This window comes from Mesoplodon mirus (genome assembly GCF_964341445.2).
Source record: "Mesoplodon mirus genome assembly, chromosome: 9".
NCBI classification, from domain to species: Eukaryota; Metazoa; Chordata; class Mammalia; order Artiodactyla; family Ziphiidae; genus Mesoplodon; species Mesoplodon mirus.
In genome coordinates, this window is record NC_138985.1 from 58,577,946 (window position 1) to 58,605,637 (window position 27,692).

General features: G+C 36.4%; 1 protein-coding gene across 1 annotated transcript in view; it reads right to left on the bottom strand.

Moving 5' to 3' along the window:
* Positions 1 to 2,960: 2,960 nt before the first annotated feature.
* VPS50 (VPS50 subunit of EARP/GARPII complex) overlaps positions 2,961 to 27,692 on the bottom strand; it is a 132,803-nt gene continuing 108,071 nt past the window's right edge. Inside the window, exons 22-28 of the mRNA XM_082633014.1 lie at positions 20,464 to 20,544; positions 14,283 to 14,431; positions 13,141 to 13,237; positions 11,950 to 12,108; positions 8,559 to 8,680; positions 6,513 to 6,702; positions 2,961 to 3,991 (exon numbers count right to left, since the gene is read on the bottom strand). Of these exons, the coding sequence (XP_082489140.1) occupies positions 3,872 to 3,991; positions 6,513 to 6,702; positions 8,559 to 8,680; positions 11,950 to 12,108; positions 13,141 to 13,237; positions 14,283 to 14,431; positions 20,464 to 20,544 (918 nt within the window). The 3' untranslated portion in view covers positions 2,961 to 3,871. The remainder of the gene's footprint in view (positions 3,992 to 6,512; positions 6,703 to 8,558; positions 8,681 to 11,949; positions 12,109 to 13,140; positions 13,238 to 14,282; positions 14,432 to 20,463; positions 20,545 to 27,692) is intronic.

Sequence of the window (27,692 nt, forward strand, 5' to 3'; positions counted from 1 at the left end):
GAGAATTTGCTTGTCTAGTAGGTTCTCAGGTGATGTTGAGGCTGCTGGTCTGGGAACCAGACTCTGAGAACCACTGGTCTAGGGCGCAGTCTATTAAAACAAGTCAATCTTCATCTCAGGCTGCCTGCAGGTGTGCAAAAAAAATTAAGGAATAAAAGTATTTGCTTCTTTTTAAACTGCAATTGTTTCAGCTTCCAATGCCAGTGGGCAACTCTCTTCAACAATCACTGAGTAATTAATCCTTTCCTCAGTACTGAGAAGTCAATAAACAAACAACAATTAGGTGTCTGATCCAGGACAAGGACCTCTGGAGTGTAAAGACATTAACTCGTGACAGTCCTGCCCCAAAGAAACTGCCCAGCTATTCAGGACAGTTTAGGAGGGAATTCTAGTTTGATGGGCCCAAGCACTTGCATCTCATCCATGTGACGACTCCATCCATCGTGTAGTTCTGAGCAAAGTAAGATTCTGTGCTAAGTGCTGTCAAGGTGCACAAGGAAACACACAGATGGATGTTCTGGGTTTTCCCTCCTGTATACAGACTCCTTAAACTTTTTGATGGCCTTTAAAAACCTGCAGATGATAAGAATTGTGCAAATATGTTTCAACACAATAAAAAAAAATCTGTAAAAAGCTGCACTGGTTTTAACATTTACAAAGAATACACCAGAGTATTAATAATTCTCTTGTCATTAATCATTGTCCAGAGTTAAATATCATTTTGTTAACCACAAAGTCTGTATTAAAATTACTCCAAAGAGTAAATATAAATTAGAAATATTTCTCCCTGGACCACTTATTTTTCTCTAAGCACAACTTTTATTTCACCTTCAGGCACAATTTTTCATTTGAAAAGATAACTATGCTTTCAAAGTGAATTTAATTACAAGCCTTTTTTTATGACTACATTTCAGTGAATGGGTAAAGAAAAAGCTATTTAATCTAACAAAGTTTCACTTTAGCACTCAGCTAAATAGAAGATTTCAAAGGAAATTCTGCTTAAAGATATGATAAAATACCATAAGATCCTGGTTTCAAGAGAAATTCGATTTCATTTTGTAAGTTGAGCAAATGAGCTTATTAGTCAAAGTGAACTTATAAGATCTCTATAGGTTTCATAAACTGAAGCAAACTAGTTCACTTGAATTGCTATGCATCTCCCTAGTATTTCTTAATGCGAAACAATGTATTTGTAGAAATCATCATTCTTTCTCAGGGAATAATTTACCAGGCTCTCATTTCAACTTAAAATCTTGAATTCTACAGGACACATTCATACAAAATGTCAAAGTTCAGGAACACTTAGACACTAAAAGAAATGTTTTATAATAGTAAAGTTTTTAGAACGTGTATAATTCCATTTATATTCTCAAGCTTTTCAATTCTATTTATCTTAAAATTAGTTTTATAAACTATTATAATAAAATTAGTTTCATAAACTGTTATGATTATAATTCAATATCATTACATAATATATTTGAGAAATGTCTGGTAACTCTCTTGTTATTAGGTAATTTAATGATTCAAATATCCTATTATTTTGATGTTATTTGCACTTACTAAGTTACCTTTTAATGAAAACACAAACAAAAAACCTTTTCCAAAAAGTATCAGAAAGATTTTTATTTTGAAGATGGGGAAAGCCAGGTATGGTTAAGCTAAAAGGTCTCTCCAACTGCACGGTTGAGTCTCTAACAAGATAAGTAATTCTCTGTATCAATTGTTATCACCCAGGAAAATACCCTACCAGGCAGAAAACTGCTGTTCCTACTATCCAGAGTGAACTAAAGTAGAAATTAAAGAAAGCCAACTATGAAATCTATGTGAAAAATAAGAAATAAGCAGCTCCTAATCAACTAAGAAATGAGATTGATAAGCTCTTTATGTGCCCAGCTGAATATGGCATTGAAACACAAGGACCAAGCTTATCTCATGTTTGTTTTCTTCAAGTGGCTGCAAATAGATAATGGCTACCAGCAGGACCTACCTTACAAGTACACAGTCTAGTTCCACAAGTAGATCACAATGGCACCAAATTCATACCTTTTTACAAGAAGGAAGATTTACTGTCAATATTAAATTGGCAGCAAATGAACAGGGAAGCGAGAGACTGAAAACAAAAAACTCATCACACAGATGCAAACTAACACCCCTCACACAGACATAGTCTCAAAAAGTGTTTCACGTTATCTTGTGCCGGTTATGGGTATCTGCAGCGACCAATGGACACTGAGTGGCAATCATCTCCTTGTCACCTCTGTGCTTGATCACATGTCACACTTTGCCCTTCACTTCAGCACCTCAGCTCTTGAAGACTCACAGTACACAAGGCCAGTTTCTCATGAGATGTTTCAGGATTGTGAGCTATTGATGTTACAGGTCATGCCAGTAATCCCGGACCAACACACAAGCTTCTCCCCAGTCAGAAAGAACATGCAAAAAATTCCTTATCAGACAGTTGGCAGGAGCACAAGGGAAATTGATTTTTATGTCATATTTGTTGGTAGAATATCCCTGGCTTCAAAGCAAAGTTTAGAGTAACAGTACACAGTCACTAAAGACTGAGTTCCGAAGTTTATCACTGGCTAAACTCACATTGTATCTGTGATACAAAGCAGACATTTTTTTTTTTTTTTTTTTTTTTTTTTTGCGGTATGCGGGCCTCTCACTGTTGTGGCCTCCCCCGTTGCGGAGCACAGGCTCCGGACGCGCAGGCCCAGCGGCCATGGCTCACGGGCCCAGCCGCTCCGCGGCATATGGGATCCTCCCAGACCGGGGCACGAACCCGTATCCCCTGCATCGGCAGGCGGACTCCCAACCACTGCGCCACCAGGGAGGCCCAAAGCAGACATTTAAGAATGGTGAACATATGACCCTGTACTTATGCTTAACTAACTGGCAATTCTTTCCCTGAGTCAGCTAAGCCAGGTTTTGCTGTTCTAAGAGAAAAGTTAAATTCAAAGAGAGTAAACCTTACAGGGAAAAATATCCCATTATTTAAAAAGGAAGGAAGGGAGGGAGGGAGGGAGGGAGGGAGGCAGGAAGCAAGGGAGGCAGGAAGCAAGGGAGGGAGGGAGGAAGGAAATCCTACCATCACCATTCTGCATGCTACTCAGGCACTGAAGAGGTTTACCCAATGAAATTACCTTTCACCATTGGTTTCAGGATACAAGACCATTAAAATTAGAACACACTAAAAAAATCCCATTATAGTTTCATGAAATCTGCCTGCTGTGGAAAAATACCAAAATGCAGTCTCACATAGGCTGATCATGTTAGAGTATAATATTTATTAATTTTCATCATTTATGATCACTCTCACAACCAAATTAACCCTAACACAAACTTTCACATTTAGAAACACAGACAGAAAACTGATTTCTCAACTATTTTGCTTACATGTACTTTTCAATTGTCATGCAGTGCTCATAATTAGGAGATACTACTATACATTAACACTCTCATATTATGCTTATTAAGAACCAAATTCAGAGGGTAGAAAAATGCCAACATAAATTCATTCTCCAAAACTGCCCACGAATGTATTGTCACTGTTCTTTCTAATCATATATTTATAGTACATTCTTCAGTAAAAGGTATAACTGTAGTCACATAACAATAGTTATGATGAGGCAATATCATTTCAAGAAAGAAATACAACAAATGAAACTAAAAATTGAAGAGAAGCAATCGGGGCATATAAAAATCATTTGAGAACACCACACAAACTCCAATGTTTTCCACTTTCCAGTTGGAAAGAACATGCACAAAGTTTTTTTAAGACAGTTGTCAGGAGTGCATGAAAAATTGGCTTTCATGTCATGTATGTTGAGAGAAGATCAATGTCATTGAGGAAAAAGGACTGTGTTCATTATCTTTTGGGTCTGTCTATATCATCTATAGCTGAGAGAAGTTTTTGTCTTGCTTTCTTATTGATATGGGATCCCAGACAAACATTTACCAGATTGGTCAGCTGCTTCGTTGAATACTCCTGCTCGAAAAAAGAAGATTCAAATTTAGTACACTAAAACACATGTATGTGATCAATGCAAAAAACAGGCAGATAGATATTCAGGTCTCAGTGGATAGTTACTGAGCACTAGAAATCAGTGTAAAGCAGTGGAAACTGTAGTCAAGACATGGAAGACACACTGTTTATAGAACTGTAATAGTGGGGAATAAGGATACCTATAGTACACACTTGAAACAGGAAGCACTAGAATCTTTTTATAATGGCACATAACATACCAATTAAGATCACACACTATTATGCTTCTTTCTATGACAGTCTTTGTTATTAGATTATCAAAATACACTGACATTTCAAAATTTTAAAATGCCACTAAGTAAGCAGTTTCTAGCACTGTACCTTTTGCAAACATTTTAGGTAAGAGAAAAAAATCTCCAACCACAGAACAACTCTTCTGAGATATAACAAATGAATAAGGTAACAAAGGACAAAAAGTTACTGGTTTTTAAACCCTCGTATTATAATTGGTAGCTAGAAAGTAAAATTAAGACTACAGTTGACCCTTGAACAATGCAGGGATTAGGGGTGCTGACCCTCCATGCAGTGGAAAACCTGCACATAATTATAGTTAGCCCTCCTCATCCAAGGTTCCTCTATATTCGAGGATTCAACCAACTGAGGATCATGTAGTACTATAGTATTTACTATTGAAAAGATTTGCATATAAGTGAACCTGTACAGTTCAAATCCATGTTGTTCAAGGGTCAACTATATAAGTATTATTTTGCTGTACAAATCAATTTAGTTCCTGAATTTCAGATAAGTTGTTAGGATGAGCATGAATAGGAGCTCATCAGAAAGTTTTATATCTTCATTTGGTTCTGGAGGATGAACAGTAAGAGTTCAGCTCGGGAAAGAGTTGTGTACTATCATCTAATAAGAAAAGAACATGTCTTCATTGGAGGTAACCAATAAAGACAGTGCAATTTCAAAACATGAGAAAGAGTTCATCTTAAAACTTCAGCAAACTGCTCAGTTTGTGTATCTGATCTCTGAGAGCACCTGTAAACACCTCAAAAATTCTCTCAAGTAATCACTCAACATTTAGAAAGTACCATCCAAGCACTGCACTAGACATTGTGGAAAGTTCTCGGAAAACAGGACAATCCGGGCTGCTGGGAAATTTTCACTGTATTACAAATATCAGTTAGTTAAAGCTTTTCCGAAATACGATTACTAAAAATTTTAGTCCACTATATTAAAAGAAGAAACCCTAAAATGGGCATCGTTCTTACATCAAATAATGGACCTCTACAAGCTGTGCTTTTTCTCTTCAGCTACTTGTCCTTTTACCCCAAACCCCTTCCTCAGTACCAACCCCAAAGTGTTTACAGCTTATTTTATTAAATGGATTCTAGCGACATCAGCAGTTCATCTGCATCTGGTTTAGCATTTTGGTTCTCAAATGATGGAGGTCAATGGGACAAAAAGTGGTGACATTTTTCTCAATTCTGGTGTATTGATTAAATCACTGAAAATAACATGTACATTTCTACTTTGCTCTCAAAGATTTGAAACTGCCCTACAGTGGGCACATTTACACAAAGTTCAGCTAATGGTCCAGACTAAAACTCATTTCATTTTTCTAGAGTGTTGAAACTAGAAAGGATGAGCCTGATAATGTAAATATAAATAATTCCTTACTTCCTTACCCAGTCAAATGAAATAAAAATTTACTTAGCTTTTACCCACGATGTTTACAGTATTAATAAATGTGAACACTAGAGTCATTGATGGAATAAGAGTTGGTGATAATTTGAACACTTCTCATATTTTCATTAAATCTGTCTTCACATACTGCCTATCTAGACAAATGATATGTAATAACAATCGTACCAAAAAGCTCCCTGTATTGAGCATTCTCTGGTGATATATGTTGAGTTGAACTGTGTCAAAAAAATTCAGCATCCACAATAACACTTGCTATAAGTAGTATTTTTCTCTACTTACCTATATATTCACACAAAAGAAAAATAATCTCATCTATACTTAAGGTAAAATCTAATGTAGGATGAGGTTAAATTTAGCTATTTAAATATTAATATACCAATCATCACTACTACATGTCAGTGTGTTCCGGCCATCACCCATTCATTGTTCAGGGCTACAAGAAGGTTTAAGTTATATAACATACTTTAGCTTGTGAATCATTTCAATGTTGCTATATTCAATTTGTCCTGATGTTAACCAATTTCAGCCTTCTCCTACAACACAGATGTAGGATAAACACAGCTAAAGTTCAGACTCTGGCTGTTTTTCCAGATAATTACTGACTGCTACAGTTCACAAAGTCTCAAAAGGATTTGATTAGGCAAAGGGCATTGCATAAACAGTGTGAAGATGGTAAAGAACTGGCATAAGTAGTTCATGCTAAAAAAGCAAATGTTTCTATTTCACCCATATGATTTTGAATTATATAATATACAAGAACAGCACAATGGATAAGGAATAAAAACTTAATTGACTGTTTCCCAGCTCTCACCCTATGCTCTTTGATCCAGCGTTCCATGTCATTCTCAGTTAGATAGTAGGCTTTAATATAGGTTTCCACAAATTCTTTATCTGGAATCGGTCTAATATCTGTTAGTTTTTCAAGTTTCATTAAAAACTGTTGAAAATCCAATTGCATCAAGGCACGACCCTCATTACTACACTTCTTGACGTTGGCATATCTAAGACACACAAGAATAAAAAAACATAAATGATGGGATGGTTAGAAAAAGAAACCTTTAGGTACTTAAACTTTTCTCTAATCCACATTTGGTGAGATTCTATGAGAAAAAAGAGCACATGAGCCTTGAGTCAGAAGGACTGGGTTGTGTTCCAGCCCTGTGACTAAGCAGTCATTTTACCTATCTGGGCCTCAGTTTCCTCATTTGCAAAGCAAAAAGATCAAATAACTTCTAAGGTTTCTTCCTGCTCTACAGACCATAGTTCTGCCTAAATTAACATAATCACCTGTAAGAATGTTAAACTGGTATTTAACTGGTATTCCAGTTAATCTGGCTGCCGAGAATTATTTATAAAACTAAGCTATGAATATTCCCAAGTAATCTTAGCTTCATAAAACTGTTCAATAGTTTAACTACTCAATGCAAAGAAAACAAATGAAATAACTCTCCCGTAAACATTCAGCAAACCTAAGAAACATGTAAGCATATAAGCACAGAAAGTACATACATATTTTTCATAAAATAACACTTTATAGACTTATTCTGAGACCCCACACTACTAAAACACTGTGTTCTAAGATGGACTAGTAATAAGAATAAATATGTTAACCCTAACAGTACATTTTATTATTCATAAATCAGTGTCTCACTCCTTCAATCATACAAAATGTGGAGAATTCAACACTAGGAAATGAGGTACTTCCCCTAAGGAAATCTGCAAGAAAACTAGTTTATATTATTTAAAGTGACCAAGCTTTTTTTTTTTTTTAAATAAGAAGTGTTTCATACACAAATATAACATTTGTTATTCACTTTTCTACTACTAAATAAATTTGTTAACAGTACAATCCAGTCATGATTGTTGACGGAGAGCCATTTTGGGATTTACAGCACTGCTGGTTTCAACCCCAACCCTAACCCTAACAGACTGGATGGTGTATTATACAAAATGCCAAGGCTGTTGTCAGCTTGTCACCGTCACTTCCACTTTCAAACACATTCTTTTTTATAACAAATAAGAACCGATGAGAAATCAGATAAATGATGGTGTGAAAATTCAACTGATGTGCAATTCTAGATCACTGTGAATGGTCTTTGAAATAGCAGTTTGCTTTCCAGGGATATATTAAATGTATTACTGATTCTTATTTGTATTCTAGATGTTACAGGCAGAGTAAGCATGGTCTCTGAGTAAGTGGGAAAATTACTTTTGATCTGTAAACTCAACATATGAAAGATTGATATGGTTTAAAATGATATAATAATGATATTAACAGTGATATAGTGGTTATGAGAACTGATTTTGCCATTAGAAAATGAGGAGTTCATAAGCCTTCTCTGCATTTAAAAACTGTGTGATCTTGGACAAGTTACTTAACCCCTTTAGCCTTGAGTTTCTGAGGCTAGGCTATCTCTCTGTTGACAAAACAGAGTGAATACTACCACCAAAGAGTTTATGTTAGGATTTGGTGATAGAATCCTGTGAAGGGCTTGGTTCAATAAATGACAAATAGCACTCAATGAATACTATGTATAATCAACATTGTAATAATTGTATTAGGTAATAATAATTATTACTAGTTTAATTTTCAGATAACCATTAGATGCTGCATTCCTCACTCCTTTACTAGCTGATTCTAAGTCACCAGCAAGAAAAAAAAGTGACAGTGGCGTTTAAAGTCTCTTTTCTAATTACATTCCAAAGTTAAACCTGAATTACTATGAGACTGTCTGTTATTTATCACTATTTATCACTATCTCTACCGATTCTCTGCATCCATTAGTGATAACATATGTTATTCATATATTATGATTTATCACTGAAGAATCAGATAATGCTTTCATGAAAAACTTACCCTTCCACAATTGTTCTATTAGCCAGACGTATACAATGTTCCCAAAGTATATTAGACACGGGCAAGGGTATCCGAACTCTCTTAGAAACTTCATTTAACCTCGTGTTAAACTGCTCAAATTCCTAAGAAGACAAAAATCATGGCCATATGTGAATATAATTATAATGTTACATTGCTTTCCCATCTTAGAGGCAAAAAAGATTTTAAAACACTCAGAATGAAATAAGTAAAACAAAGATAATGCCAAAGATAATTTGGACTTAGTGTGAAGTGTTTTTTTAAGTATATCAAATTGAATAAATCATGTTGTAATACAGAGTACACTACATTTCATCTCAAAGGAAATAAGTGTCATTAACTGATTAAACAATGTTCAAGTGTTGCTACATCTCAAATTTTTCTATGACTGTATGTCTTTAAAATATCTTTAAGAAACCCCGATTTTAAAAAATCGTTTTAATGAGCTTTCACCTCAGAGTGAACTATTTGTAATTTGTAGCTGTACACCTTACAGAGCAATCTGATAAATTATTCTCTTTCCTAAATATTCTTTTAAAGTAAATAAATTATTACATACTGAATGATTCAAAAGTCATGTAATAGTTGTAAATCTTTAGCACCAAAAAAACTCCATAATATACATTATCTCATTACCTATTGAAAAACTGAACATTTTTATTACTTATTAGTACCTTTTGTGATACCACTCTACTAAAAATAAAATATATGGAACTAATTTAGACAATTTCAACAGCTACATGAAAGCAGCAGATGGTTCACCCTTCAGTAAATTTATTTCTGATTTCTTTCGACTATTATCATCTAAATATGTTCATTTACAAAAGTAAATGCTGTTGATCCTTTCTCGACAATACAGTTCAAATAACTTTAACAAGCCTTAAAATGATATTTTTCTTTAGTTTCCTCAATAGAGAAACTACACAATGTGTACCAAGTCAAGACTGACATGTGTTCAAATAACACACAGGTGGAAAAAAAATCTGATCATCACTAATCAAGCTACCACATGATCGTTGTGTTATCTCTAGCTGCTTCCTAAATCACACTATTTTAATGATTTTTGACAGTTAACTGCTTTTAATCATTTATGAGAAAGAAGTAGGTCTTCAGTCCACTAAGCTTACCTTTGAAAATCAAAGTAAATAAGTAATTGCTCTTCCTCTTTTTCATTTCATGAATCTAGCAAAACAGTATTTGCTACTCTATTTATGCTTCACTACACTAAACTTTGCTTTAGATTTCAAGAGTCATAATTCAATACTTTTCATTAATATTTTAAAGATAAATTTATAGGCTTACTATATGAAATGCCATTCTACTCATTGCTAAATCCAATGTTCAAGAATGCCTATTGTTAAATGAATAATAAAACTATTTCATTTTACTTATGATTCTTTTGGGACAGATTCTTTTGCAGACTGCTTTTACCTAAAGGTTTGGACTTGGAAAAGTAACAGAACAAAAGTTATCATAAAAGTTTCTTTTCTTTTTTTAATAAATTTATTTATTTATTTTTGGCTGTGTTGGGTCTTCTTTGCTGCGCGCAGGCTTTCTCTAGTTGTGGCGAGCGGGGGCTACTCTTTGTTGCGGTGCGTGGGCTTCTCATTGCAGCGGCTTCTCTTGTTGCGGAGCACAGGCTCTAGGCGCACGGGCTTCAGTAGTTGTGGCACGTGGACTCTAGAGCACAGGCTCAGTAGTTGTGGCGCATGAGCTTAGCTGCTCTGCGGCATGTGGGATCTTCCCGGACCAGGGCTCGAACCCGTGTCCCCTGCATTGGCAGGTGGATTCTTAACCACTGCACCACCAGGGAAGTCCCATAAAAGTTTCTTTATGAGAGAAAGTCTTAAACTGCTGAAACTTGGGTTCAGGTTAATAATCTGAATAACACTGGTTCTTTCTTGTAATATTAATGTTTCTTGGAATTAAGAATAACTGAAGCAAGTAGCCTCTTCTAGTATGTATATTCACTGAAGGTAGAGTTTCTTTTTTCTTGTATCCCCATAAGTACCATAATCAGCATGTCATAAAAAACAGAAACAACTTTTCAAAAACAGAACTGTTCAAAAAAGAAGGGGTGTGATTTATAAATTACATGTATCTTTTACATTCCAAATTAAAATTTCCAGCTGAAGTCTCCTAGGTGATCTAGAAATCAAAGTTCTTCCAGGGTGGCAATTATAGAGCATGCTTAGATCTCATGCTAATACCTAGACATTGTTAACTGATCTGGCACCCTTAGTTCCTTGAGTCTGGGGATAGCCCGAGAGTCCTCAACCCAGCCCTCCAGAAAGGTGCCAGACGTCACTGGGAGCTGGCACACCAGCTAAATTCAGCTGCTATCTCTGTTTTGATCTCTGGCTTTGTTTACTGGTTCTCAAGTGTCCCAGCCTATTATCTACTGCCTTGGACTAAGCAGGTAAGAATGTTGGTGTAAATGAGGTAAGTCAAGAGCTAAGAAGGGCCAATTTCTTTTCGCTGACAAATATGAAAAGCAAAATTTTTCTGAAAGCTGTTTTCATTTTCTCAGATGCTCTTCCCTCACCTCAGACGTGCACACGGTTCATTTCCTCACTTCCCTCAGGCCTCTCCTCAGTTCTCACTTTATCAGAGTCCTTCTCTGACCATAAGTAAATAAATGGTATTCCTCTCCAACCCACACCCTGCCACTCTCTATCCGTCTTCTGCTGGTTATTTTTTCACCAGACTATTCATCACCTGATGTATTATATATTAATGTATCTCATTATTGCTGTCCCTGTGCTGGCATATAAATTCCTCGATGGCACATAAGTTCCTTAACTCACAACTATATTGCCAGCACCTAGATCAGTACATGGCATATGTCAGGTGATTTATAAATATCTCTTGATGCATAAATGAAAAAAAATTACCACAATTCTTTCCAGAAAACTTATAAATGTTAAGTCATTGAACACAAAGGTGTTTGCATTACACATTGCAAAAGTAATGTGATTTCTGGAAAAAAAACTTAGAATAATCAGGGGTGTAGTCTCTTGCTAATGAATATTCACAACTCTAGAAATATCTTCTAATTAAACAGAAATATCCTCGTCAGTACAGTCATGGCCACTGAGATTACATAATATGAAGCCAGCTAAGACACACTAATCAGACTCTAATTCAAAATGGGATATTACTGAGCAAAAACAAAAAATCTACAAAGTATTCTTGGGTCTAAAAGAACACAAAATTTGGAAAGAAATCCTAATCCAACTCAGGGACTTTAATATCACAAGAATGCTAGAATGTGGTACAAACTATAATCTCACAATTTTGGAGCTATTGCAATTACAGGAATAATTCCCTTAGTAGAATTATCTTTAACAGAGATGTTTCCCAGAATACTTGCCTTTAACAGTGCATCTACATATATGTTGTGCTGTGACATAATTTCTTTTACATCCCATTTCACATTAGCCATTAGGAGCAGCATCTGTTCATAATCAATGGCTTTACCAGCTACAATCCAGTAAATTGGTTTGCGTAGTTCACTGGCTGTTGAGACAGTCTGAAATAAATTTCACAGAAATGAAACCAAATATTTTCTAAAAGTATCAAATTTCTAAAATATATTTTGTTCCTGTTTCTAGTACACATCATATCTAAAAATAAAACACTATACACTTGGAGATATAAATTATGAAAATACTTTAACTCATGGGCAAGGGTCTGACTCAAAACATAATTTTGAGATATTCAACAAACTTGAGTCCACTGACAATTCAACTAAAAAACTACAGATTTTTTCACTTCTCTCGATTTCCACTTCCACTTCCACTTCCACACTGCACCTCAAGATCCCATCATCTCTCACCCACATTAGTCTAAAAGTCTTTAAACCAGTCTCCTGCCTCTAGGTTTGCCATCTGAGGTCCATTCTTCACACTTCCGCCAAAGTGCTTTCTAAAACACACACCTCACCATGCTACTCACCACCTCTTTCAAATCCTCCAGTAGCTTCCCAGTACCCTTGGAACAAAGTCCAGCTCCTGGCTGGGAGCACTGTATGTCACGTGACTTCTGCTTAATCACTCCGGCCATCTTTCTCATCACTGGCCCTCTTCCCCACTCTGAGAATTTGAATTTTCCTTAGCTGCTCACAGGCACCGTGCTCTCTCATCTGTAGGTCTTCATATAAGCCACTACCTTAGTCGAAATATACTCCTCTCACCCTCTTTCTCTCTGGTCCAGTTTAAACATCACTTCCTCAAGACAGCCGTTCTAGATAACCTCCCCCCAACCATACCCCCTCTCTGCCTCCAGTCAAGGTTAAACACCCTGCCACTGTTTCTTTCCCTTAACTATACTTTATTGTAATATAGTTTTAATTTGCTCTTTCTCTTACTAGACTAAAAGTTATATGAGGTGCTCAATAAGTATTTATTTAATACAGGAATTCATGAATGAATAAACAAATATTCTAATCCACCTCTCCTGAGGTTGAGAGACTGACCACTAGTTAAAAAATAATAATAACCTAAATACCATGTGACAGTCCTATCTTGCTCACAGTTGAAATGATATATAAGACATGTCTGACCTGAGAATAAAACTGCTGAAGAAAGGGTTTTTTGACTGCAGGCATCACAGCATCCAGATGTGGCTGAAGGAACTCAAACTGTTCAGCCAAGAATACCCTAAAGGGAATAAATAACCCACCATGTAAACAAAACACAGTATTTAGAGCCTGTCAATATTTTTTGTGTAACTAATCTTTAAGATCTCTGAGCAAAAGTTTAACAATTAAAATTATTTTCCATTTTAAAGAACTACCTTGCATTGCCACTTGACACACTCATTTACAATTCACACAAAAATTAATGCTGAGTTATCACTGAACGTGAGCTGATGTGAAAGAAGGATGACTTCAAAGGAGCTAATCTGGTTACCACAAGGTGTACAGTTATGCTGCTTTGCAAGTAAGATATGAGCACAGATAACACAAAAGATTGAAGAAAGAATACAACAGTATTTTTAGAAGGATTTCTCATGTAATTACACACAACAGACCCATGAATTTACAGATTTAACACCTGACACTTTTCAGAAATAACCCAAACATTCATAACAGGAAATAAAGTGGAACTTGGCTGAGACATAGACGTGAACTTGACATGCATACATGAGACATACACGTGCATGAATTGGAATCATTCAGCTGAAGACTGCTGGTAGTCACACTGTTTTTCACTACTTTTTGTTATATACAAAAACTCTTAAATTATACTGGACCATATTTTATGGAAGAAGTTATATGCTCTCATTTTATTAAAGAACTTGGGGATTTATAAAGGTCAGGATGCACTCCTGCTGATGTCAAGGGTCGACTACATTTAACACTAAACTGACAATGTAACTACAGTTTCTCTAGAATTGTAATTTAATGGGAAACTATAAAGCACTATACTATAATATGCTTTTCTAAAGTCTTACTTAAAGCAAGGATCATGCTGCTAAAGAAAGAAACTTAAAAGATTACCCTCCTTCCATTTATACACCTGAAAATCAACCATGCAATTTTAAAAACTGAGTGGTAATCTAGTTTAGGATATACTTCTCAGAAATATTGAGTAATTTAAGGAATATTTAGAAGTGGGAAATGCATACAGCTAGAATACAGTGCTTACTTTTATAATCTTTCTTAAATATTTAATGGCAAAGCAACTGTTTTTAACAACTTACAAGGATTCTGTGGCTACCACTCTTTCCGCCAACCCATACAATGTATCCCCAAATGTCAAAACCACTAGGTGACTGAGGTGAGGGCTCGGTACCTTCTCCTTTCTCTCTTCTGCTGCTGTGAGCGTGGCAGTAGGATCAGCTGAAACTTCCTGAAAATATAACATACATATACACACACAGCCTGAAACAGCAAATCTAATAGCAATAACCCATGTGATTTTACAAAACTGGAGCTATAATTAAAATGCTCTCAGGCATACATTAATTACACTTAGTTTCATTTCTCTTTTTCCTCCTTTTACATTTTCTAACTACTAGAACTTTCCTTTTTATACTAAGTGAAAATGATCCAGCTCCATATGCTATTATCTGTGCATGACCTAAAATTGGCCAACACAAGGAATCTTTATGAATTGACAAATATTTCACAGAGACAATAGTGAGATGCCCTTCAAGAACTTGTAAACGAGAAAGAACAGACTGCCTCTCCAGGACCAGGCTGGTAAAATCCAAGATTATGGTGTGATTAACCATTTCACGCCTAAACCTTAATCAAGGTAACTTTGGTATAATCCCAAGAAGGCAGGACTAAAATGTAGTTCTAAACTGAAACAGAAGCAACTGTATTGTATATCTCTAGGGATAGATTACTGACCTGAAGGAAGATGGTAAATGGAAATAAAAGAAAGGGATGTCCAGGGGCTTCCCTGGTGGCGCAGTGGTTGAGAGTCCGCCTGCCGATGCAGGGGACATGGGTTCGTGCCCCAGTCCGGGAAGATCCCATATGCCGCGGAGCGGCTGGGCCCGTGGGCCATGGCTGCTGAGCCTGCGCGTCCGGAGCCTGTGCTCCGCAACGGGAGAGGTCACAACAGTGAGAGGCCCCATTTCAAACAAAGAAACAAAAAAAAACCAAAAAAAAAAAAAAAGAAAGGGATGTCCAAAGAGCAGAGTGGGCTGAGCCTTAAAAGATCCTCAAAGAAAATTACAGCACAAAAATTGAATACAAACAAATCTAAAAGTGTACAAAATGTAAATCTAGATTACTTTTTAAATCAATTACATAATCACAAATCTCTAACATTTGCCTTACAAATAAAAGAGACATCAAATGCACAGGACTCTGGGAGTATAACAGGTTTATAAATTTTGCAAAATGGAAATAATACATTATAAAACCTTTCAAGTTAGAAAATGGTTTTATTCTTGTTTAGTTCTTTTTTATATCCTATATTCTACTAAAGGTATTGTCTCTCTTCAATCTCTAATTACTCAATTAGCATTTAAAAGTTATTTTGGGAACAACTGTGCTTTCTCTAAGGAGAATCAGGATAAGGGAACTATGCAACTTAATCAATGTCACAGCTCCACTATTTATTTCCTTCTACTAAAAAGGAAAATAATCACCCCACTACTGCCAAAAAAAAAAAAAAAAACACTACACAAATCACAAAATTACATACAGTTTGGTACCAATTGGGAGCCTGTGCTATTTAAGTTAATTCTGGTGGCTATTTAATACTTTTTTATTATTATTATTTTTAAGATTTACTTATTTATTTGGCTGTGCCAGGTCTTAGTTGCAGCACACAGGATCTTTGTTGCGGCATGTGGGATCTAGTTCCCTGACCGGGGATCGAACCCAGGCCCCCTGCATTGGGAGAGTGGAATCTTAACCACTGGACCACCAGGGAAGTCCCTGGGGGGTTATTTAATCACCATCTACCAGACTGTCCAAGTGAAGAACCTTAGAATCATTCTTGAACACCCCCTCTTCCTTTGCACCTCCATTATGCCTAACCAGACACCTCTCTTGTTTGTTTCTTCCTCGTGTCATTACTTCAGTAATACCTAGGTAATCTTTCTAAAATGGAGATGTGACCATACCACTCCGTAATTTAAAAGTCTCAACTGACGATCTCTTCCTTACAGAAAAAAAGCCTAAACTTGTTGCCACAATATTACTCCTTTACAAACAGCTACCTTGCCAGTCTCATTTCAAGATAATCTCTACATCCCTAAGGTTTAGTCACACTGGACTGCTTACTACACCTGTCCTACTGACACTCCTGTCTTACCAGCTCTCTTCTCCTTGCCTGCCTGGCTCTTACCTCATTTTTTAAGTATGAACTCATATTCACTTCCTTTCTATAACTTTCTCAGTCTCCCAAGAAAAATAACTATCTTACTTGTGTTAATATTGCCTATACATACACATATACCTGTATGTGGCATACAGCATACTTTTATCAGTTGTTGTTTTCTAACTCTCCTACCTCATTGTGAGTTCTTGGGGGGTAGGGACCAATTTCACCCTCTTTGTACCTTAAGTCCTTGGCATGCCTGTTGTCATTAAGCAGGCCCTCTGTTAGTTTCATTGATGGAGATGATGATAAGAATCTTCTCTTCCTCTCCTATTATCCTCTTTCAAGCCCATTCCAACCAGGTTTTTGTCTGCTTTACTCCAAAGAAACAGTAAGCAAGGTCCCCACTGGACTCCTTAGGGCCAAATCCAATAGCCAACTCTGAATATCCATCTCTGAATATTCCCCCTGACCTTTAAACACTGGAGTGCCCCAGGGTTCAGTCCTGAGACTTCCCTGACTTACATTCTACTCCCTACATGATTTCATCCGGTCTCACAGTTTTAAATGCCATCCACATGCCAACAGCTCAAAATTTATATACTTGCCCTGACCCCTCTCTCACCTCTAGCGCATTTAACATATCTGAAACTGAACTCTTCATGTCCTCTTCAAATTTGTCCTCCTAAAAGTCTTATCCATCCCCATTAATGGCACCTCCATTCTCCAGAAGTCAGGTGCCATCCTTGATTCTTCTCAGTGTCACACTCTTATAATCCATCAACAAATCTTAATGTGTCTACCTTCAAAACAGATCCATTTAGGGAAATACACTTGAAGAGAGCAAGGAAGTCCCAAAATGTCAAGCTGACATAAATAAATGGTATGTGCTTATTGCACACTTAAATGGAAAAGCTCCTAAACAGGATCCATGTTTCAGCTTATACCGGTATAGTAAGAAAAGGATATACAACTCTTTGAAGACTTTAAAAAAATGAAACCTTAATCAATCTTTACTCTCACAGTGAAAGTTATATTTTTAGCCTTTCCTGCCAGTAATGTACTAACTAACACAAAGAAAATTAATATTTATGGACTTTTCTGGATCAATTTAAAATACATTTTTATTATCAAAGGTTCAAAGTTGGCCACAGGTCTTAAACAGTTTAGCATCACCAGGTAGATAACTAAAAATTCACATTTCTGGTACCATTACCACCTACACCAGTTTCCTTTCCTGCTTGTCCACTATTAGACAATTTTTCTTAGACTTTTATTTGATGTGTCAAACAAATTTTCTTAGTTTACAGTGAATTTATATGATAAACAGTTTCAGGTGGCATTTTAAAGAACATAATGATTCCATTTTGTCTTTTACAGCTTAAAGAGAAGCAAAACTTAGAAGATATATATGGAGAAAATAAAATTACCAAAAAAGTGCTTATTAAAGTTTTAACTAACACATAGGAGAAATATAAAGAAAAATACTACCTCCATCCAGTGGTTCCAGATTAGGCTATAAATTATTTTAATAGCCAAAGAATGTGTTGAATAGCAAGAAACCAATTAATGTTCTCTGCCAGTGCAGATGCAAATTAATGAAGTGAAGAAAATTTATATACCAGCTTATGAAAACCTGAGATCAAGGTCTAGTAAATGACAAATATATTTTTTAAAATAATAAAACGAGGGGCTTCCCTGGTGGCACAGTGGTTGAGAGTCCGCCTGCCGATGCAGGGGACACGGGTTCGTGCCCCAGTCCGGGAAGAACCCACATGCCGCGGAGCGGCTGGGCCCGTGAGCCATGGCCGCTGAGCCTGAGCATCCGGAGCCTGTGCTCCACAACGGGAGAGGCCACAACAGTGAGAGGCCTGCGTACCGCAAAAAATAAAAAATAAAACGATGCTTATCAGTATGTGTAATAACACGTAAAACACTGGAAATTTTCAGAAAAACTTCTACTGTATTGTTGTAGAGTCTTATCCATCAGAGGAGTGGGGACCATGGAGAGGCTCTGTCAAAGGTCAGTGCTCCTTACAAACTGACAGAGGAACAACGGCTCACACAGTCTTCTGCTCCAAGGTGCAGTCTTTGATTTAAGAGATGCTAAGAATAAGGCCTTAAAAAAAAGATATTTTTAAAAGACAAGGTGGCAAAGAAAAAAACAGGCACATCTATCAATTTATTGGGGAGGGGTGTGTAGCTGTTTTAAAAAAAAAGCATTTCTAAAATTGACTATTACACCAATTCAGGAAAAAACTTATCCAATGAACAAAGAACTGGTCTGACAGATGCTACAGATACATTGTTATTGTTAGATGGGTGACAGCTTGTCTTAAATAACATCTAGTTTGGTCCCATTGTTTACTGGGTCATACTATTTCATTACACACTGTATGGCAGCATTAAATCCACAGCTTAAGGGTCAGATCTGGAACTGTGGTTTGACAATCATAAGCTAGTAACTAGTAGAGCTGGCAGAGAAACGCTAGAGTGAATGATTCTAGTGGTATATTTCAGCCCACCTATCTTGAGGCATTCAGCCAGAAACAAGAAAAACCTCAGCTGTGGACTAAGATCTGGAAAACAAGATCTTCAGGTCAAGGTTATACTAAGTATCAAACAAGGAGAAGCAAAATCAAAAAAGATAACTGCCAATGGGACTGAAAGCCAATGATGGATTTTACACAACAAAGACCAAAAAAAAAAAAAAGAAAGAAAAAGAAAAAGAAATAGATGGCTGTGTCAAACAAGGAGCCTTGACTCTGAAAACAAAGATCAGGATTAAGTGGACAAGAAAACAAGCCAGGTTAATCCAGGAGACACCAAACTCAAGGATTCGAGTTTATTCATTTACTCTATAAACATTTATTGAAGAGATGCTATGTGCCAAGGTAAGTGCTAGGACTATGAACATATATTAAAAAAATATGTGCCAGGCAAAAAGATCTCCAAATTTTAAGGGGGATGGATGAGACAGATACAGGTTATTTTCTCTGTGTAAACAGTGCTCACCTGAAATATCTGCATACACCTCTCTCACTTTATTCATATCTCTGCTTAAAGATCACTGTCCCATCACTCTGCTTCATCTTCTTCTTGGCACTGATCAGTATCTGACACTCTTATACATTTATCTGTCTCTGCCCCAATAAGATTCAAGTTCCAAGAAGATGGGAATTACCTCTTTTGTTCACTGATGATTTTCCAGGCCTACAATGCCTGGCATATAATAAGTATTCCAAACAAGTATTTCTTAAAAGAATGAATGATTACATTGCTTTATAAAAACTTCAATAACAGAAGTATGCTCATAATATAGAGCTTATGAGAAACGAGGAAAGTGATTGCTTATTTGGGTAAGTGACGGAATAAAGGAAAATTCATAGATGCAGAGAAATGCACTGAATAACAAAAGTCTCTGGCTACAGTGACCAAGCATTAAGAAAATTTTTTTTTCTTATTTTAACTGCTTATGTTGGCTTAAATACTATAGAGGATCAGCCCTGTTGTGCTACCTAACCCAGCTTTTTAAAACATGCATTTCATCACATGACACAGTTAAGAATCCAGACCCCCTACTGCACAGCCGACTAAACCTAAACTTCTCAAATGTTAAAGCCATTTATAAAGTCGTCCTAAACACTCTTTGCAACACAACTCTTTGGCATAAACTGGTGCCCCATCACAAAAATCTGCCAAAATTTGGGCCAGGCTTGCTCCCACCTCAAGGCCCTTGCTCAGCCTCTGAACCTGAACTTGAATGCCGTTCTTTCTCCTCTTCCCCACTGATCCCATGCCTACTCTTCAAAGTCTAGCATAAGTCTCACTTCCTCCTTCAGTCATTCTCTGACAGTAATTTTGAACATAAACCTTTCTTCTCTTTGAACTTGTACTGCATGTAGAGCCAATATCATATTCTTTTGTGTATACCAGCTTTCTCTCTCCATCAGACTATAAGAAACCTCCATTTTACTTACTGCATGCCATTAATGTTCTAGGAACACAGGAACTCGATGTACATATAGAAATACACTTACATGTAGTTGAATAGATCGCCAATTTCTATTTTAAATAACGTAAAAGAATTGATTACTTACCAGATCAATGAGGCTTTCTTGTATTCTGTTTAGAGTTGTTCTTAGTCTACTACTGCTGAGACCTAGTCCCGTGGATTCCAACTGAAAAAGAAAACGAGAGACATGTTAAATTGCTGTGGAGATAACCCTGCAAATGTTGTAACTTCAAATTAGTGAAAAGTAAGTATGTGGTGAGTTTTCACTCAGATACTTAGCACTCAGAGGGTTTCCAAATTGCATTTAAAAATACCAAAACATCAGACAGAAATCAAATCTTAACCCTCAAAGGAACAAGAGAGCTATTTACACATGTGTATTTACAGGTCACACTAACATCTATCAATCTAATGGATTTATCAGGAGAGAGTTCACCAGAATTTCTTTCCCACAAGTTATTATTTTTAATTGCAAAACTTAAGATTTTTAGATACTTAAAGAACCCAAGGATAGGAAGGGCCACACTGATACAGAAAAAACAAAACAGAGATGATACATACTTTCAATATCAAGAATGAGAGCATGGATAACACTACAGATCTAATGTTGAAACACCAAAAGGATAATAAGGGAATATTATGAATAATCTTATGCCAATAAATTTACCAAACCAGATGAAACAGACAAATTCCTTGACAAGCTCATATTATAAAAATTGACCTAAGAAGAAACAGAAAACTTTAGTAGCTCTTTATTAATTAAATTTCATTTAATAAAAACTTTCAAAAAGTACTAGTCCTACATAGACTCTCAGAAAGTAGGAGAATGTTTCCCAATTGTTTTATTGTTTTACTAATATTACTCTGATTCCTAAACCAAACAAAGATACCACAGAAAACCTAACTACAGACTCCTAAACTTTATGGACACAATTTTTTAAAATCCTTAAAATATTAGCAAACTGATTCATGACCAAGTGGTATTTGTCTTGGGAATGCAAGATGGTTTAACAGCCTAAAATCCTACTTTGAAGTTAACCAATGTATTTCACCATATTAATATATTTCTTTTGGAAAGAAAGTTATGATTGTTTAAACAGATTCAGAAAAAGCCATTTGACTAAATTTATCCTTTCATGATAAAAATTCAGAAAAATTCAGTAACAGAGGAGAGTTTCTTCAACATGACTACAGGCATCTATAAAATAGCTAGCATCATACTCAATGGTGAAAGGCTCAATGCTTTCTATCCAGGATAGATGAAAGTGTAGGGAACAAGATGAGGATGTCAACTCTTACCACTTTTTTTTCTTGAGAGGTAAAACCTTTGATTTCAAATCATTTTTTTTATAACATCTCTATTGGAGTGTAATTGCTTTACAATGGTGTGTTAGTTTCTGCTGCATAACAAAGTGAATCAGCTATACGTATACATATATCCCCAGATCTCCTCCCTCTTGCGTCTCCCTCCCACCCTCCCTATCCCACCCCTCTAGGTGGTCACAAAGCACTGAGCTGATCTCCCTGTGCTATGCGGCTGCTTCCCACTAGCTATCTATCTTACGTTTGGTAGTACATATAAGTCCATGCCACTCTCACTTTGTCCCAGCTTACCCTTCCCCCTCCCCATGTCCTCAAGTCCATTCTCCATGTCTGCGTCTTTATTCCTGATCTGTCCCTAGGTTCTTCGGAACCTTTTTTTTTTAGATTCCATACATATGTGTTAGCATACGGTATTTGTTTTTTGCTGACTTACTTCACTCTGTATGACAGACTCTAGGTCCATCCACATCACTACAAATAACTCAATTTTGATTCTTTTTACGGCTGAGTAATATTCCATTGTATATATGTGCCACATCTTTTTTATCCATTCATCTGTTGATGGACACTTAGGTTGCTTCCATGTCCTGGCTATTGTAAACAGAGCTGCAATGAACATTGTGGTACATGACTCTTTTTGAATTATGGTTTTCTCAGGGTATATGCCCAGTAGTGGGATTGCTGGGTCATATGGTAGTTCTATTTTTAGTTTTTAAGGAACCTCCATACTGTTCTCCATAGTGGCTGTATCAATTTACATTCCCACCAACAGTGCAATCACTAAATGATTAGTGATGTTGAGCATTCTTTCATGTGTTCGTTAGCAACTCTCACCACTTTTATTTTACATTGTGCTGGAATTCAATTTTTTGTAATTGACCTCCATCATACAGATATATGCTGTATGAGGCATACGGATTGGAAAATATAAGGCATACATATTGGAAAAGAAGAGGTAAAGCTAAATACTAGATACTTCCCTCTAAGCACTCACTTAGCTGCATCCCACAAATTTTGATAGGTTGTGTTTTCATTATCATTCACTTCAAAATATTTTCTAATTTCTTTTGTGGTTTCTTCATTAACCCAATCTTTATTTAGATGTGTGTTGTTTAATCTCCAAACACTTAGGTTTTCCTATTTTATTGATATTGGTTTCCAATTTAATTACATTGACATCAGAAAATATATTCTGTAGGATTTCAATGTTTTAAACTCATTACGACATGTTTAATGGCCCAGAATATATGGTCTCTCCTGATAAATGTACCATCTGCACTTGAATATATATCCCACCATTGTTAGGTATGTTGTCCTACAAATATCAATTAAGTCAAAATGGTTGAAAGAGTTGTTCCAATCTTCTGTGTACTTGCTGATTTTCTATCTAACTTGTTCTCTTAGTTACTCTGGTGTTAAAATCTCCAGCTGTCATTGAATTTTTTCATTTCCTCTTTAATTCTGTCAATTATTGCTTCATCTATTTTGAAGGTCTGTTACTAGGCACATACACATTTACAATCATTATGTCTTCCAATTGAATTGATCCTTACATCATTAGAAATCCCTCTATCTCTGGTAATACATTGTTTTCAAACTTATTTTATCTCATATCATAGCCACTGCAGCCATCTTATGCTTACTGTTTGCATGGCATATCTTTTCAATCCGTTTGTTTTCAATCTATGTTTTTTGTTATTAAGTATGGGCTTTGTTTTTAATCCACTGACAATCTCTACCTTTTAATATGAGTATTTAGTCCAGGAACATTTACTGTGGCTGGGTTTACATCTACCATTACATGTTTTCTTTTTTGTTCCTTGGTTCCTCCTTTCCTGCTTTTTCTAATTAGATGATTTTTTTCTTTTTTTAGAATCCTACTTTAATTTTCCTGTAGGCAAAAGTTAAAGTTCTTTGTATTATTTTTCATTATTCTTCTATGGATTATAATATACATTCTTGATATTTCACAGTCCATTTACTGTTAACAATGTACTGTTTTACATAATATATAGAATCTTGCCATCTTACAGGTCCACATCCCTCCACATACCATGCTACAGTTGTTATACATAATACATTTACATATATTATGAACTCCAGAAAAGAATGTTATAATTTCAGGTTTAAACAGCTATATGGTTTAAAAAGAAATTAAGTGGAAAAATAAAGAAAAAACAACAACAATCCTTTGCATTTCCCCAAGTAGTTTCCATTATCAATGCTTTCATACTTTCTGAGGATTGATGTTTTCATCTGATATCATTTTCCTTCACTCTGGAAAACTTCCTTCAACATTTCTTGTATTACATGTCTGTTGGTGACAACTTCTCTTAGTGCTTTTTTTCTTTTTATCTGAAAATGTTTTAATTTCATATTCATGCTTGAATAGTATTTTTGGTGGCTATAAAATTTTGGACATTTTTTCTTTTCTTTCGGTGTCTGAAAGGTGTTGTTTAACTCTCTTCTAGTCTCCACACTTTCTCGTGAGAAGTCAGCTGTTAATCAGATCATTGGTCCCTTTTATGTCATAAGTCTATTAAAGTTTTCAAGAGACAATTTCCTCATGAGGTACCCCACTAGACTTTTCTTTGTGTTTATTCTGTTTGCTGTTCATTTAGCATCTTGTATCTGCAAATTTTTGGACAGTGTTTCTTCAAGTATTTTTTCTACCTCATTCTGTCTCTCTCATCTCCACCTGGTATTCCAATTAAATGTATGTTTGACCATTTGATATAACTTAGCATGTCCCTAAGGTTTTGATCATCTTTGTTTTTCAATCTTTTTTTTTCTCTGTTCTTCATTTTGAATAATTTCTATTGATCTATTTTCAAGTTCACAAATTCTTTCCTCTGATATGTCCATTTGGCTAAGTACATTCAGTAATTTTTTTTAATTGCTGGAACTGAATTTTCAGTTCTAGGATTTCTCTTTGGTTTTCTTCCTACTGTTTCTACTAGAACTTCTTATTTCTCTACTGAGATGTTCATGCATTTAAAACATGTTTTGTTTTACTTTATTGAAGATAGTTAAAATGGTCCATTTAAAATCTTTATCCCTTAGTTCCAACATCTTGAGTTCAGGCTATATTGATTTTCTTTTTACTGAAGGATGTATTCCTCTTTTTTGGCTCTATGTATTTAGGTAACATTGGATTGCATCATCCATTTGATTCTGGAGATTTTGGATTCTATTATTTTTCTCCAATAAGTACTGTTTCCTTTGTTTTCAGTATGCAATTATCTTGGCCAGGCTTGAACTATAAACTAACTCTTGTGTAGCAGCTTCAGTCTCTATTCAGATCTTTTTTCTTTGACTGGCTGCAGTCAGTCTCTTCCACACAATCATGGTTCATGAGTTAGCCAGAGATGTGGGTAGACAGAAATTGGGGATCCCTCCTCTGACTCTTCCCCGTCTGAACTTCTCCCTACTCTTTTCAGTGTTCCCAGTTTCCTGGCTTCACTTTTCTGGTCCCCCAATCCATAAAGACTATAGGTTTCCTTATGCGTGTCTCCAGTTATGTGCCTCAGGGACTGCACTTAGTCCTGGGCTAAAGGCCACGGAGATGGAAATTTTTTTTTAATTAATTTATTTATTTATTTTTGGCTGCATTGGGTCTTTATTGCTCTGCCTGGGCTTTCTCTAGTTGAGGCGAGCGGGGGCTATTCATTGCGGTGCGTGGGCTTCTCATTGTGGTGGCTTCCCTTGTTGCAGAGCACAGGCTCTCGGAGCATGGGCTTCAGTAGTTGTGGCACGAGGGCTCAGTAGTTGTGGTGCATGGGCTTAGTTGCTCAGCGGCATGTGGGATCTTCCCAGACCAGGGCTCAAACCTGTGGCCCCTGCATTGGCAGGCAGACTCTCGACCACTGCGCCACCAGGGAACCCCAGAATTTCTTTTTATAGCTTCCCTTTCCTCAACCGCTAGTGTGAACTCCCACCAGAGTCTATATGCTTCTGTTCACTCTCCAGCATCTTCAAGAAGTTCCCTTTTGTTTTATAAAGCATCCAGGTTTTATAACTGTTTTCTGCAGGAAATATCATCTAATAAGGTCTCAGTCCCTCATACCCAGAAATGGAAGTTAATTCATTCTTAAAAGTTTAGATTTTGAATCAGACTCTCTACAAAAAACCAGTTCCATTAATGAAAGTTAACTTTAAATGAGGCTCACAAACCGTTGTCAAGTAATAACCCTCATAAGATTTACTTGGATAAGAAATAATTAGGATATCGGACTTCCCTGGTGGTGCAGTGGTTAAGAATCCACCTGCCAAAGCAGGGGACATGGGTTCAAGCCCTGGTCTGGAAAGATCCCACATGCCACAGAGCAACTAAGCCAGTGCGCCACAACTACTGAGCCTGTGCTCTAGAGCCTGTGAGCCACAACTACTGAGCCAGCATGCCACAACTACTGAAGCCTGCACACCTAGAGCCTGTACTCTACAATAAGAGAAGTCACTGCAGTGGAAGTCCACATGCTGCAACTACTGAGCCCATGCACTGCAACTACGGAAGACCACGAACTCTAGGGCCCGAGTGCCAAAACTACTGAGCCCACATGCTGCAACTACGGAAGCCCACGCGCCTAGAGCCCATGCTCCGCAACAAGAGAAGCCACTGCAATAAGAAACCCGTGCACTGCAATGAAGACTAGCCCCTGCTTGCCACAACTAGAGAAAGCCCATGTGCAGCAACAAAGACCCAATGCAGCCAAATAAATAAATAAATAAAATTATTTAAAAAGAAATATTTAGGATATCAATCCATATCTCGTAAGAATCTACTATGTGCTTACTACTGCATTAAGGTAAGCTACAGAATGGTCTTCACAAAAGAATGTGAACAGGAAGGACCAAGGAAAACATAACTCAAGAGTTGAACAACAGAAGCCTTGAGGCAAGGCAAGACAAAGCAATACTATGAGTACCATTATAATAGAATCAAATGGATTAGATATATACTATAACATGATGTAGTAGGCTATAACCAGTTCAGTGAAGAGTAGGAGCTTCAGGAGTAATTAGTATGAACAGGAAAAAAATCCCTTAACCTAATGCATACACTGTGTCCTCCCTCCCAGAAAATGACTTTCTAGAAACCCCAGGACACAATGAGATGCTTATTCTTCCATGAGCAGCAACCATTTAAATTCACTCATACAATTCTCTCTCTTCTGGGAAGGAAGCAGCAGTAGCCATGTTAAAAAGTTCAAGTAAGAGGTAGAGTAAATGCAGTATGCACTCATACAAACTTGCTCATATGCATGTTTTGTTCTGGTTCATAAAATACACAGTTTCTAATACAGCATATGGGTGAACATCCAGATAGAAAGAAACCCTTTAATTAACAATATTGTTTGAATACAGTGAAATGGCTTTTACTGAGTCTTACAGGATTAAAAATGCTTTTAATATGAAATATCAGACTAATGTTTTCTTTAAAACATAACAGATTTTAAATAAAATATGCAGCATATTTTACAGTGAGCACCTACCTGCACTTTGCTAACTTTCATCAGCTTCTAGTGAACCCCACTGTAAACAAATCTGTGCCAGTATCTAATCAGCTAGAAAGTCACATCCAAAAGCACTCAGTTCCCAAAGTTTCTGAAGGACTCTACTTGAACACATCTTATCAAAACTGTGGTTCAGAACTGTTTTAACTAATATGATAGTCACAAGTCATGTGTGGCTATTTATATTTCAAGATAAACTAACTAAAATCGAGTACAATTAAAAATTCAGTCCCCAATCATACCAGTCACTTTTCAAGTGCTCAAAAGCCACTTATGGCTTATGGCTAACATATTGGACAGTACAAATATAGAACATTTCCATTACTGCAAAACTTCTCTTAGACTGCACTGGTCTAGAGGCATAGTCCAAGAAGACAGAGTAAAGCTCATGTAGAAGACTAAACGATTCTGACAATTGGCTAAAACTCCAGAATGTCTTTCTTCTTTAATATTTATTTATTGAGAGTGATGGATTAGT